Source organism: Neomonachus schauinslandi, chromosome 11, assembly GCF_002201575.2.
Source record: "Neomonachus schauinslandi chromosome 11, ASM220157v2, whole genome shotgun sequence".
Taxonomy (NCBI): domain Eukaryota; kingdom Metazoa; phylum Chordata; class Mammalia; order Carnivora; family Phocidae; genus Neomonachus; species Neomonachus schauinslandi.
Genome location: NC_058413.1, coordinates 4678144 through 4693221, shown reverse-complemented (window position 1 = coordinate 4693221; position 15078 = coordinate 4678144). Strand labels below are relative to the sequence as shown.

At 44.2% G+C, this 15078-nt stretch overlaps 1 protein-coding gene across 7 annotated transcripts in view; it reads left to right on the top strand.

The window, feature by feature from the left end:
- PPP6R3 (protein phosphatase 6 regulatory subunit 3) overlaps positions 1 to 15078 on the top strand; it is a 94343-nt gene that overhangs the window by 10013 nt on the left and 69252 nt on the right. For all 7 annotated transcript variants that reach the window (XM_044919469.1, XM_021685587.2, XM_021685586.1 and 4 more), the window contains exons 2-3: positions 9573 to 9805; positions 14285 to 14471. In XM_044919469.1, coding sequence (XP_044775404.1) covers positions 9579 to 9805; positions 14285 to 14471 — 414 coding nt within the window. In that variant the 5' untranslated portion in view covers positions 9573 to 9578. The remainder of the gene's footprint in view (positions 1 to 9572; positions 9806 to 14284; positions 14472 to 15078) is intronic.

The following is a 15078-nucleotide window of genomic DNA, read 5'->3' as shown; positions in this document are numbered from 1 at the left end:
TTCTTGTTATGAGGGCCTTCTCCCTGCTATGAATTTCCTGAAGTTACTGGAAACTTCTGTCTTGTTCTCTGTACTTGCAGGCCTATGTCTACTGGCCTGGAATTCTTTTTGCTATAACATCACCTATTGAACCCTACCTGTATTTTGGGCCTTGTGTATAGGAAATCTTTCTGGTCACGATCCCCTCTGTTGAGCTCCCTTTCTACGGAACAAGCTTGGAGTTGATAACCTTTCATTCTGTTTTCTTTTTTTTCCAGTTTTATTATATTTTTCATGTGGTAGGGACCATTTATCGTATTATTCCTGTATTAAAGTACCTGCTGATTAATATAACACATACTAAATGGAATTGACTGCTTTATTTATTACTCTCAAAGAAAAGCTGAAATATCAAATAAATTACAAAGTAAAACTGAAGACGATTCTGGAATATCTGGGAGGTAGAAATGTGATTGCCTTTGACATATTCTTTGGAAGAAGCAGTTGCAAAGCAAATACAAAGAAACTGGCTCAGAGTTTGTGTGGCCTTTCCTCTAAAAAAATACGTATCTCTAATAGACACGCTGATCTTTAGTCCAGCCTTTGGGTGGGGGCTGGGGAAGGGCACCTGTAGGAAATGGAGAAGCAGCTGCTGGGTGGACCCATTCCAGTCCTTTGTGATCTTTTTCCTTGGTACTGAGTGAGAGCTGCCCTCAGAGTCCAGCTGTTACTCTTTGTGTTCCATGTTTTTGCCTCTTCATGTAAAAGTTAGAATGTTTGCCTAGGCATTCGGCTTTGCTGTGAGGAGGAAGTTTATCGTTAATACAGCACAGAAGTGACCTTCCTTCAGAGTGACACTACATGCTCCTATTTAGAGGTCCTTTGCTCCCTGGCCCCTTCCTGTGGCATGCAGCTTTCAGTGTACTAAATGAGCAACCACCCACCCTTCTTGAGCCCAGCACTTCCCCATTTGGGTCTTGTGAGACGCTGCCCAACCAAGTTCCCCGAATACCTGCATCCAAGCCCAGGGGTGTGCTAGATGCTGACGCCCACTCCAGGTGTCTGGATGCTGGCAGGACAGTATGTGCAGCCTTTCAGCAGCTCCATTTGCCCAGTACATCCTATTCCCAGGTTGCTTGTAAGCTTAACTAGAGGTATGGAGTAACTATGTCTGCTGCTCCTGGAATAAGTAAGTTGTTTTCAATTTAAATGGGGGCCGTGAAGGTTCAGTTTACTCCAAGATGATGGGGGAGTCTCCTGGCCTTTTTTTTTTTAATTGATGAAACATTGTTTCCCAATGTATTTGAGTGACCTAGGCATTTTTTTTTTATATTTTTTAAAAGATTTACTTACACATTTTAGAGAGGGGGGAGAGGGAGAGAGAATTTTTAAGTAGACTCCTGGCTGAGCACAGAGCCCAATGCGGGGTTCCATCCCACGACCTGTGAGATCATGAACTGAGCTTAAAAGCAAGAGCCAGACACCCAACCAACTGAGCCACCCAAAATATTTTTGAGTTAGCTTAGAAAATGAAATTCCCAGAGACCTGCACCTGTTTTACAATTCGGTTTACAATTTGGCAGGGTATATCGATACCAGGAGTGAGCCACTTGTGGCCCTCCTGATTGTAGCCCTTCATTGTTGCAAGGTGAAGGATGGGAAAACTTCCCTTTTATTCCTACAAATATTTCTATGTATTAGAGGCTAAAAAACAGTTCTAGTTTTCTTGTGATCTACTTTTTTAAGTTGAAGACTGTACAAGTTACTTTGTATATGTAAGAATAAACATGATTTCTTGTGTATGTTTACATTAGAAGAAAGGGAAGACGTGGCCCATAATCTGTCCTCACCAACCCCCACATTGGCCCTGTGTGGAAAAGGTGGTTAACTGTTGACTTTGGCTGTGGAAGGAGATTGGGGGGAGGGTGGTTATTTTAGTACCAAGGGAGAAACTTTGAATCATAATTGTAGTAATATATAATTAGAACTGTCTTGTCCAGTACAGCAACCACTGGCCGCATATGACTCTGGAGCATAAAATGTGGCTGGCCCAACTTGAGATGTGCTCTAAGTGTAAAATACACCCAGATTTTGAAGACTGTACCAAAAGAATTACATGTTGAAATAATAATGTTTGGATGTATAAGGTTAAATAAAATATACTATTAACATTAACGTAGCCAGTTTCTTTTACTTTTTTGATGTGGCTGCTGGAAAATTTAAACTTGGGGCACCTGGGTGGCTCAGTCGTTAAGCATCTACCTTTGGCTCAGGTCATGATCCCGGAGTCCTGGGATTGAGCCCCGCATCGGGCTCCCTGTTCAGCAGAGAGCCTGCTTCTCCCTCTCCCACTCCCCCTGCTTGTATTCCCTCTCTTGCTGTGTCTCTCTCTGTCAAATAAATAAAGTCTTTAAAAAAAAAAAAATTTTAAACTTACACGTGTCTCTCATTGTGGCTCGTGTGCTGGTTCTTTTGGGCAGGGCTATGTTAGCTGGTAGGCGGAGCCCGCTCTGTTCCAGCAGTGGGGAGCCAGGGGCCTTCAGAGGAGCGCACCCCCTGAGGTGCACGGGGGTCTGAACTCCCACGGTATGTGCTTGTACACCTTTGTTTGAGATCATGAAAAATCTATTACGAATATTCCCTTCATCACACACATAAATAGAAAAAATATGAAAAATTAACATTTAGTGTGTAGATTAAGTCTTCTCCTTTGTGTTGTCTTGGACGTCAGCTGCTCCTTCTCCCGTTGTAGCTTGTACTCCGTATATTGAGGGGACTGCAGCTATGAAACTGGAAGAGCTGACGTTAGCAAATATTCACTTAGGCCATGGGATCTTGGTGATTCCAGTGGGGCCAGTGATGACAGGGTGTGGACAGGCTGTCTTCATGCATGTGGTCTCAGGGCCCCATGCCCAGAAGTGTTTGCTTTCATGCTCAGCTGTTCTTCATAAGCTCAGAAATGCTTAATAATCTTGGAATCTGTTTTTGAATCTTTGAATATTTTGCCCTGGGCCCAGCCAGCCCTGCGTGCAGGTGTTCCACGGTTAACAGTAGTGTGTGGTGGGCCTTTTATGGAGTAGAGCTTCTCCTTCTGGGATACAACATTGCTAAATTTAGGCACAGTTCTTAGGAATAGGAGAGTTTGAGTTAAATTCATTTAACACTCTTCTTTGTTGTTCCCTCAGTTTGCTTCTGTCATTTGTAGGCAGGACAATCAGCAGTTTCTCCCTTCAGAGTGCTACTAGTTTATCTTTCACGGTGTTTGTCCTGTCATTTTGTCTGGGCTCCTGTTAGAAAGATGCAGTATGTTACATTCTCTGTTACAGTGAACAAAAACCCTCTAATACCAGCTTGTCCACAGGGAGTTTCTGAAATAAATAACATAGTCACATATTTGCATCATAGGCTTTTCTCTGTTTCTCCTGGTTATGTAATTATTTGGAATATGCTTTATTGCAGTTTGTTGCATCTGATCAACAATAGTTTAAACCCAGGGCAGCAGTAGCAGCGGCATCTGGGAACTTGCTAGAGACAGAATTTCCGGCCTGATCCCTGGTTTGCTGCATCTGAATTTGTGACTGTGTTTTAACAAGACCCCTAGGTGTTCCCTATGCCCAGGAACATTTGGGAGCACTGGTTTAAACCTCCCACGCTTGTGGGGGGGGGCATGCTTATTGCACAAGCGCTTCCCGTTGTCGCGGTGCCTGTGTGGTCCAGCTCCCGTCCCAGGCCATTACCAGCGACTCCTCACAACCAGTTTGTGTGGTGAGGATACTGAGATTTAGAGAGGTAAAGTCACTTTCCAATGCTTCGGGGCCGGCCAGTAGTGGAGCCGGCCTGGGAATCCAGGTCTGCTTAGATGCTTAAAGTCCTCACAGGCTGGGGAGGAAATGCTGTTGATTTGATGAAAGGTGGTTTACTTATACCACAGTTGGGCCGCTATTGAATATACCATGCTGGCGGCACCCTGGAAAATTCTTCGGAGGGTCTGATGTTCTCCTACCTTTTACAGAGAATTTAACCACATGACTGTACTAGTTCCTGTGTCACTGACACAGTGGCACCTTGTCTCCCAGAAACAAAGTGTTGCTGCTTAACTGCTTTGAAATAAAGGTACCATGACCCAGATTTTGCTTCCAAGAGGGAAGGTATTTCAATAATCTTAGAGGAACTTTAATTAAAGTGGTTTATGGATCCTTTGGTCCTGTTTTGTGCATGTAGGATGGTCGTTTTCACCTGTGTGTTGAGTTCTGGGGAGTGCAGAGCACAGTAGAGGCCGTCTGTGGCAAGCTGACAGGTCAACTCCCCTGTGACCCGCCTACCTGACCTTCAGCTCTTTTAGAGAAAACCCTGCTTGCAAGCTACATAATCCAACTTATAAAACAACTCTAAGGGGGCACCTAGGTGGCACAGTTGGTTGGGCATCCGACTCTTGGTTTTGGCTCAGGTCATGATCTCAGGGTCGTGAGATCGAGCCCACGTCAGGCTCTGCACTCAGTGCAGAGTCTGCTTAAGGCTCTCTCTCCCTCCCCCTCTGCTCTTCCCCACCAGTGCAGGCGCATGCGTGCGCTCTCTTTCTCTCAAATAGATAAGTAAAAATCTAAAAAAAAAAACCCCAAACCAAAACAAAACCCAAAGAAACAAAACAACTCTAGGATTTTGAAGAAAGATAGTTTGGTTTCATTTACCATTTTCCTCTTTGTCTTGTTAATGGAAAAGTCTGTGATTTGGTTTACTGTAAGAAATTGCTTCCCCTTTTATCCCTAAATCCTATTCAGGTATAGCTAGGGTATGAATTTTAAAGTGTATTCATATTAACTAAAAATTAGCTGTTGAAGTGCTGGCTCCTTTAGTTTTTCTGAGTATCTTAGTTGTATTTTTGAAACGGCTCCATTTTCTCACAGGGCCCTGGTTGAACTTTGTAACTGTTCATACCTGGCTTGTTTCTACTTCAAAGGACACAAATAGAAGCTAGGGTAACTAATTTACTGGTGCCATTCATTTCCAGTCAATTTGCTGTTTGGCCAAAAGATAAAATACATAATGTTTGCTTAAGGAGTCTACTGTGGTTTTATTTTATTTTTAAGTTTGTAATGTACCCAGTTTAAAGAAAATGCACTGTGGAAATGTATATTTCAAAGTGTTCTGATGTAAAAAAATGCTATTCTAATTCAGGATGGTGGAAAATAAAAGGACTTAGGCATTTTTTAAACAGTTGCTAAAAAATTCCTGTTCTTGTGCTTAAATAAGTATAATAAAACAAGAAGTCACAGGCTCCGGGTTTAGAGGAGCTGGCTGGTCAGGTAGGACATACTTATGCTGGAACACACAGACCAGGTGTGTGATGGCTCATCGTAACACAGCAGGCTCTGAGGATGGCGGGCAGCTTTCTTCCAGGTGGTGATTTGGGGATATGGAGGCACCTTCCATTTTTTGGCTCTGCCATCTCTGAGAGCCTTTTTTGTCTTGGGCATCCAGTCAGATGCAGAGGAGAGTACATGGAGGTTTTAATAGTTTATGGCACACCTGGGAAGACATTGTCACGTGGCAGTACCTACTTGCCCAAGAAGTTGGGAACGTGGTCTTCGTAAACCACTAGGGAAAGGGGAATGGGTCTCTAGATATCTGGCCCAGCACCGTGTGACCGCGCCCTGCTGGGTGGGCTGCGAAGGCCCAGGGTGGACACCCACGTAGTCTCAGAGATAATGGGGGGGAAGATAGAGTTAGTGGGAACCTGATTTCCTCCTGAGCCAGGGATGCTAAACTTCTTCTGTAAAGGACCAGGTAGTAACTATTTCAGGCTCTGCGGGCCACATTTGGTCTCTGTCACACATTCTTCTCTTCCCCTAAAACAACCCTTTAAAAATATCTAAACCATTCTTAGTGTGCAGGCTGTGGGCTGGATTTGGTCTGTGGGCTGCAGTTTGCCAACTCCTGCTCTTATGTCGTCATGGCTAATTATCAGTCTTCTTATAAATCCAGTATTTAAGGGGTTACTGTTATAAGGTTGAAATTTGGGGCGTCAGTTTTTACTTGTACTACATCGATGTGATTATATTCTGATCAATAATTGAGGAGTATGGACTTTATCTGGTTTGTGGACATTTATAGTTTCCACTTGATGGATGTGAGTGTGTATCTTATTTATAACTAGCCAATCCTAAGGTCTTGATAATCAACTTTGCTTTTTTGTAATTGATTTCTTAGTATTTTTCATTATACGTTGCCTTTCTATATGGGATTACAAAAAATAAAGGCATACTACTTTATTTTTTAAAGATTTATTTATTTTAGAGAGAGAGGGAGCATGGGTACAGGGGGAGGGGGCAGGAGAAGGGAAGGAGAGGGACAAGGCGACTGGCGCTGAGTGGAGCTAGATTCCCAGCTGGATCTCACAATGCTGAGATCATGACCTGAACCAAGAGACATGTAACCCAACTGCACCACCCAGGCACCCTAAAAAAGCATACTACTTTAAATGAGACCTAATTTTTAAAAAATACTTCAAGCTAAATTATTAACTGTGTCCAGTTTTCTGAATTCAGGTGGAGAGACCGTTCTGTTAGATTATCAGAAATTTGATTTACAGGCCAAAATAAGCCCAGTCTGACCTGATGTCGGTGGAGCATGGGAAATATTTGAATACACCTGGTGGCTTTTCAGTCAGTGACTTTGCCAAAGTATTTAAAATAAGTAATATGGGGACACCTGGGTGGCTCAGTCAGTTAAGCATCTGCCTTCTGCTCGGGTCATGATCCCAGGGTCTTGGGATGGAGTCCCACATCGGGCTCCCTGCTCAGTGGGGAGCCTGCTTCTCCCTCTGCTGCTCCCCCTGCTTGTGCTCTCTCTCTCTCTGACAAATAGATAAATAAAATATTTTTTAAAACGTTAAAAAAAATAAGAAAATGAACTCTTTTGTCAATTTGTAGACATCCCGGGATGGATGAATTTGGATGGAAATCAAAATTTCCATGATTGACTTTGAAGACAAGGTGTACTGACGTGGATGATGATGTTTTTGGAGTTCAATAAGATGCTTTTGCTCCTTGAGCTGAACTGGAGCTGCACTGTCTGTCCTGGGTGCCTGCATCTACTCCTAAAAACCGTGCAGGTTGATACATGCGTGGAATCCAAATATAGCCTGTGACTTGTGTGTTGTGTCTGTGTGTGAACACAGCTGTTTGCATCCTCGTACACTTCAGTAGCAAGAGGGAGGCAGAGTGGTAGCATGTGCTGTTTTTAGGATTTGCAGTCTTAAACTCCCAGATAAATGAGCCACATTGCTCCACCAGAAGCACTGGAGACTGTGCTGACGGCGTTACTTTGGAAAGCTCCTTTCTTTCCTCCTTTGGAGTTCTCTTTTGCTCTCCTTGTGTCTTTTTTTCCCTCCTTGTTTGATGAGGATAAACGGGCATAATAACATCTCTTTTGTTTGTTTGCCATTTTGCACAGTTTGAAAACCAAAAGATCATTTATGGTTTTATTACCACCATCTTTTTCCCTAAAGTTCCATTCTTATTAGGGATATATCACCTTTGCCCTTATTTCCTTAGTAACTGCCTTAGAAGTAGAAGCAGATTGCTCTTGTGTTGGAAGGATGTGTTTCTGTCCTTCACCAACAAAAGTGTTACACTCCCAGGGAGCACTCTGCCTGCTCCTGGTCTTGAAGGCCAGAGGCCTAGCATGTGGGTGGTTGCTGACCATGCTGGGCGTTGTGACCCTGCTTTTTTAGCGTGTTCTAGGTCTTGTGTACATAATTAGTGGCCTGATCGTTCAGAGGAGAGAGATGGCTGTGCCTTGTACTCGTGTCCTCCATTGAGCTTTGTGGCGGACAGTTCCACTTACAGGTGCCTCCAGAGTGAGGCGTTGCCAGTCCGGTTTAGGTGAACTGTCACAGTAGCTTCATTCCTAACTGTCTTCCTGCTGCTGCTGACTGGATGTGAGTATATGGCCATATGTATCTTTTGAAACATTGAAAGCTTTTTTTGAAGCAGGGACAACTTTTATAACACCATATTTCATAATCTTACCTAAAACTTGGTCTCTTAAGGAGTCCTTTTTTGTTAAGATTCCTTAAAACTTTGCTTATATTTCAGACTGTGTTGATTATATACGTAATAGTGAAGTCAGGTGAAGTGCATATACTTCTACAGGCTCTTGAGTGACCTGCCGTGCATGCATCTTTCTTCTTCTATTCCTGGATTGATCAGTATGACTGGCTGTATACATAACATTTGTCCTCCATGATGTCTGATTTTTAAAATATTTTTTTGAACAGATGTTCATGAAAATACTAAATCAGGGTATATTCCTACCTGATCTAATATGGGTGATTTAGCAAAAATAAATCCTTCTCAAAATGTAATATGTGTGCTATACATAGGTTATGACCTTTGCAGCTTCCTTCCTTCTACCTAAGCTCTTCCAACACAGGATTTTACATGAGCACATGTGGATTTTAACATGTTTTTTGGTGATAACGGTAACAGGAGCCGCTCTACTGGGTGGATAGTAAAGCTGCAGTTGGTCTGTAGGTTTGGGGGTTACATGAAGTCAGAAGGTCTGTCTTACCAAACCCTGTGTCAGGGGTTCTGCAGTGAGCATCTTTGACAGATAGGAGTGACTTGTGCATAGTCCTGTCCCTGATCAGGACTTTTGTTTGATGCTGTCATCTTGTCATGTGTTGCTCAAAAGTGGCGTTTGAAAATGTCTTGTCATGGCAGCTGCAGATGACATAGTGACTCCTGTGCTTCCTGTTGCCGGTTGTGACCGGTCAGGACCCTCTTTAGCTGTAACTTGAAGAAAACAAACTTCCTGTCCTCACTGGTTGAGGAAGGGTGGGTGGGAGGAAGAGAAGGAAAGAATATACGTATATGTGGCCCTGTTAATGTCCATTGCTTTTCCTGATAACTGAGGATGTTGGTTTCCCTCATTCGTCAAGAACTAGGTTCCACTTGTTTAGTTTCTTTATTAAGAATGGCGCAGATTTTATCATTTTATGACTTTCGGCTGCGAAACTGCTCTCAGTGGCTGAAAATGCTAGTGTAATTCTTTAGTATTCTGAAGAATGCTCGATACTTAGGTCACAGTGCTTGTCATTTGTTGCTTGAAGATATAACTTCTGCGTAAGAATGTTCTTCAACTGTAAGAAAGGGTTTTCTTTCTTCCTTTCCCAGCATTAAATTCTTTTTTTTTTAAGTATTGGGGCTCAAACTCATGGCCGTGAGATCAAGACCTGAGCCGAGATCAAGAGTCGGACACTTACCCGACTAAGCCACCCAGGTGCCCCTCCCAGCGTTAAATTATTAACAAAGTGTGGATGGGTTAATATTGTAGGTTAAAATCAACCCAAGTTTAAGCATTCTTTCAGCATTTTTAAGTCAAAATTTTTTGTTACCAATAAAACTATTTTCTGAGAAGGAAAAATCCTGCCGATTTTACTTACTTAGAAAGTATTTTATAGGTTCAATATGACACTTATTTTACTTATGTGACTCAAGTTGGCATTTTAGATTGTAAAACTCAATTAAAATTTGAAAAATTAATATGTGAAGTTGAAATTTTATTTGAAATACTCTCTGCATTTTGTTTAGACCAGCATGTTTTGGAAATTTGATCTTCATTCATCATCCCACATAGACACACTTCTAGAAAGAGAAGATGTAACACTGAAGGAGTTAATGGATGAGGAAGATGTTTTACAGGAATGTAAAGCTCAGAACCGCAAACTTATAGAGTTTCTGTTAAAAGCAGAATGTCTCGAAGATTTAGTCTCATTCATTATAGAAGAACCACCTCAAGACATGGATGAAAAGATCAGATACAAGTAAGAAAATTCAATCTTCTCTTTAGGGTGGGACTGAAGTGAAGTGGGGGTAGAATATTATTCTTGTTGTCCGGCAATTCCCCAGGGCTGTTGTAGACCATTTAGAGTGTCAAGATGGTCAAGGGTGACAGACTCATTGGAGCATTTAATCCGTTCTAGAACTGAGTCCAGTGAAATCACAGGGTTTTTAAAATGAGCGTTCTAAATTGCAGTCAGGAGGCTTTGTGGAAGGGCAAAGTGCTTTATAAACAGTGAAGAAGTTTCTGAAAATAGACGATTCAAGTAAGTATTTTCTCTTCTTTGCAAATAGGAAGGTAGAAATTATGTGACTGCCCCAGATCACATGGCACATCTAAGCCAGAGCTTGGGTTATGAAGACTGTTACTGGTACAAGAAATTCTGACTTTTGTTAAGATAAGGGAATGGGTCTTGGGGAACATCAGTGGAGCTAAATTGAAGTAGCTAGCCCCTTGGATCACTGTAGCAGGTTTACGTCCTCCCCACTAGTTTGCTCTGCTCAGAGCAGAGAAGTAGTGCCCGGCGGGCCCTTCATGACTGTCTCTTCCGACACTTGGACTGCACATGCCTGGAAACCCTTTGTGAGCACTCCACGTGCATGCAAAGTATTGGGGTTTCAGTGAACTCTCTTCCCGTATCCAACTCTGTTTGAAGTATTTGACTCTTTCCCTCCTCCCCAGAAAATCGGACAGATTCAGGAACAAAAAGTCATTGATTATTCATTAAACAAACTTAATGGAATAGGAAGAATTAAGGCTTTTGGTAGATTATTCTTTGCCCTTTCTCCCCCAGTATCTTCCTCTTTTCAGATATCTTTTTATTTCTTTGTGGGGAGAATTTTGCTGCCAAAGAAATAAAACTTATTAATGCTTTCAGGTTCCTGGTGGCTTGGACTGTCAAGGAGGTGAGGTTATGTTCTCTGCTGGCCATTAAGATTGGCAGGTAGCATTAGCCTCCACTCAGTTCAATGCCCTGAAAAAGAAGAGGAAAGGAATTTGGCAGCAGGAAGACTAGCGTACTCCCAACCCCCAGAAGACAGATACTTTGCTGTTTTGCAATTCCCTTCCCAGTGAACCAGGACGTGTGGGTGCGACTTCTCGTGGGGCTCATCCTGGTAGGAGCCGATGTGCTGTGGGCTTTGCATCCAGCCCACCTGAAGGGGTGTCGCACTCCCCTCTTAGAGAACTTGAGCCAGAGGGCTTACCCTTCTGGGGTTGGTTTCCTCACCGGCTGATTGAAGCTAATACCTCTTTAACTGGGAAGAATGGGCACACCACACCTTAGGGAGGGTGCTTATGTTACCAAAAAGTAGTCATGGCTTTTGTAGTATTGCCTTGGCCAGCGCTTTCTTTGTGCTGCCTTTGAGGTTGAGAGAGCAGGTGTGCCTCCCTGGACACATGGCCTTTTGGGTGGTGCCATTTTGGGGGAGCATGACTTGCGCTGGGCAGATGAGTTCTCTGCTGAAGTTCGGTGGGGACGGAGCCCCAGCTATGCGTAAGATACACGATACACACGGCTGGAACGCAGAGGGGTATTGCAGATGGGATCTGAAAGCTTTCTGGAGTTAAGGTTGACCTGTCGTCATCTCAGGAAATTTAAACTAATGTTTATAGAGTCTGGGTGATAGAGTGCTGTATTTTGTGAATCTCATAACTTTGTATTAGTTACACACATGGCTTGAACTCATCACTGTTCTAAGTCAATGATCCTATACAAGGTATTTAAACATTTTGCGCTAACCTTTTTAATCTTAATGACAGATACCTCAGTTCTAAATAATTTAGCAGAACTTTGAGAATAGGTCCTTAAGTAGTATAATAAGTCCTAAAGCTAAGATGCTGTTGGTTGGGTCAAGGTTCCTACAGAGGGACTGCAGAGGGGCTGCAGGGAGGAGGAGAACCAGGAGGGGCTGTCACCCTGAAAGCCAAGAGAAGCCAGGCTTCAGGAAGGAGAGATGGGACAACCAGGTTGGGGGCCGCCCTTGACAGGCCACGTGACCACGGGTGTTTGCAGCACAGAGCACGTGGCCCCATCAGTGTGGTTCTCTGCGATGGTGGAGGTGAAAGCCTGGCTGGAACGCCTTTGAGGAAGAACCGGGGACAAAGCAGAGACAGCTCTTTCAAGAGTCTCCTGGAAAAGGAGCAGAGAGAGAAAGTGGGTGTTGCAGGCAGATGGGAGTCAGAAGAGGTGTGGTGGTGTTTTTATCCCTGGTGGGAGAAATAGTGCGACGTTTGTATGCTGGTGAGAGCCATGCAGCACGGAGGGAAATGACGAACAGAGGGAGTGGGCCACCCAGGGATGTGCCGTGCCTGAGTAGGTGGGAGACCGTCTGGTAAAAAGGACAGGTGGAGGGCGCCTTTAGGAGTTGGCTCTATGGATAGGGAGGAGGAAGACGCCTAGATGCAGGTTGGGGTGCAATTCTCTTCTGATTGCTTCCGTGTTCTCACGAAGAAATTGAGGTCAGAGCATGCGTGGGGGAGGGGGAAGGCTTGCCACGGGGTGAAATGGAGGGGGTCTTTGGGTGCTTTAGAAGCTTGTTTAATGTTTAGGAGAGAGAGAGGAGCCCCAGCCTGTCCGTAACCAGGACCTTGAGTGTTATGTATAGTGCCCAGGCCCCATATTCATGCTTCTTTATGTAGATTATATGTCTCAGTCACTGTGGAAAAATATGTGAAAAATTCATGAAAAAAATGTTTTAGATGCCCATGCCCCGTTCTAGACCTCGTGTGTCAGAATTTGGAGACTACACCCTATGCATTGGTTTGCCAGTGCTTTATTTGCCAGCAGTTTCAAATCGGGACAGTTGAGACAATGCACCCCCCACCCCCCACAGCAGCATTTTGGGAGTTTTATAAAGTAGAAAATAAAGAGGAATAAAAACAGCTAGCTTTCATTTATTCCGGGCCTCCTACTCAGTATTTTGTGTTATCCTTCCCCATGAGGTAAAGGCTGTTGTCTTAATTTTGCAGACTTGCAAACTGAGGCCCAGGGAGGTTAAGTAACTTGTCCAAGGTCATGCAGCTTGTAAGTGGTAGAGACAGAGTCTGAACCTAGTGGTGTGAGTCCAGAAGCCACACCTGCACCCACTGCATTATCCTGCCCCTGGCATAATGGCGGCTTTACGTTACAGCATCGTAACATGTTCCATAAAGTAAGAAAGAAAGACTTTTAATTCGAGCCACAGAAGACAGCTATTTGATAATATGCTCTTCATGCCCACACACCTGCCAGTTCTGTTGTCTTTCTTTTCCGTTCTCTTCCTCCCTACAAAGGTTCACTTGGGGACATTCTCCCACTGTTCCGTCTTCCGACCTCACACCAGACCCTCTCAGGGGCTGTGGCCTCTCAAGCCAGGGGCCTCACAGCAGGCCGCCCTTGCTTGTCGCGGATGCCTCGAGGGGTGTTGTCTGTGTTCCAGACGACAGTCCTCGCCTCTCTCCTGTCCCATAGCAACTTGTGGCTGTTTTGTCACCTCCCTGTCTAGCCGGCCTTTGACTTGCCGCTCCAGATGATGAGTTGGTCCTGGATCCTGGCTGCTTGACAGGGAGGAGTAAAGAGCAGAGAAGTGAACTCGGGGGCAGCGGAGGGTGTCTTGTGGGCCGGCCTCGGAGTCTGCATTTGTTGCTGTTGAAAACAGAAGAGAAATTGTGGAAAAAATGGATTAGCTGTCTGGTTTTCAGAGAGGGAGTGCTCTGGGGGTCAAAGGCAAGCATGCTTTAGGGGTGCAGCTCTTTCCAGAGCTGTGGGGTCAGTGGTGGAGGTCTGTGTCCCACTGCAGTGAGCCCTGATGGTGGGCTTATCCCTGGAAGACCTGGGCAGGCTGGCGTGGAGAGCTTGGGTTTTGTACACAGCTTTCCGACTTGGGTGACTTGGGCTGATGTCTTGTTCTCCACTTCCCTATGTTAGAACATTGGTTCTCTTAAGGCGTAATATAGACTGAACACTTGATAAGCTCCCCCAAAGCAGCTTTTTAGCACCATTTGCAACCCATGTGAAAATAGAGGTGGCCGGTGTTGGAACCTGAATGTGTCTTGAGTACTTAGCCGTGCGTAGTGCAGTTCTCTGGAAACCAGCGTCCCCCACTGTCGTCCTCCAAGCTCTGCCGCTTCCTGCTGGAGCTTCCTGCTGGAGCAGGCCTCCGAGGCCTGATGGCTGTGGCCGGAGGTGGCCCACGCCTTGCCCTGCAGTGCCGCCTCCCCAGGCTCCCAAGCCCTAGGTGTGCTCTAGTTTTGTTGGGGAATGTATATCCTGTTAAAGCTGGTTTAGAAGTAAGTTTTTAGGTACAGTAGAAAATTCACTTTAATCTAGAGGTTGGACAGAATGGATTGAAATGGTTTTCTAATTCCCAGAGGTGATTTTGTTATTTTTCACAAAATTTTAGGAAGCCTTTCTGATTTGTGTTTTACTTTCTGTAATGAAACTGTTAACACAGATGATGATACAAGTGTCCTGTTCTTCTAGGTACCCAAATATATCTTGTGAGTTGCTCACTTCTGATGTCTCCCAGATGAACGATAGGCTGGGAGAAGACGAGTCCTTGCTCATGAGGTTATATAGCTTCCTCCTAAACGACTCCCCCTTGAACCCACTACTTGCCAGTTTCTTCAGCAAGGTGCTCAGTATTCTTATCAGCAGAAAACCAGAACAGGTAAATACCATTTTCCAGAAGGTAAGTATTAGGGCTGATCATCCCCCTGAGATGATCCCCCAGTAATTGTGTTCTGAGTGTACCTTAAGTCCAGGTTCTGGAGAGGAGTGTATTTTAAATATACTGACTTAACACTGCCTTACACGTTCATGACTGTGTTCTAACTTGACATACTCTTCTAAGTGCCTCACAACTCAGCGTTGTAGTAAGTACTTCGGTTTCCTCTTTTGACAAATAGTTAAAAGCATGAGAACGTGGGGTGTCCAGTTGTGAAGGTGGCGAGTGCCGTGGCTCATACTGAGTGGTTGAAGGTGTGAGTGGAGTTGTAGCGACTGGGGAAGCGACAGTTGTTTTTTTTTTTCTTTCCCCTAATGATGCGCGCAACACAAATGAGGCTTTGAATCAAGCTTTTCCATAAATGTAATTGATGATTAGTTTATACAGATGGTGATTATTTTCTATTTTGAGTCCACTCGAAAACTTAAGTGTTTAGCTTGAGATGTCTCTGTTTATGCTTTTATTATTATTTTTTAAGGTTTTATTTATTTATTTGAGAGAGAGAGAGAGAGCAAGGGAGAGCGCGAGCATGAGCTAGGGGAGGGGCAGA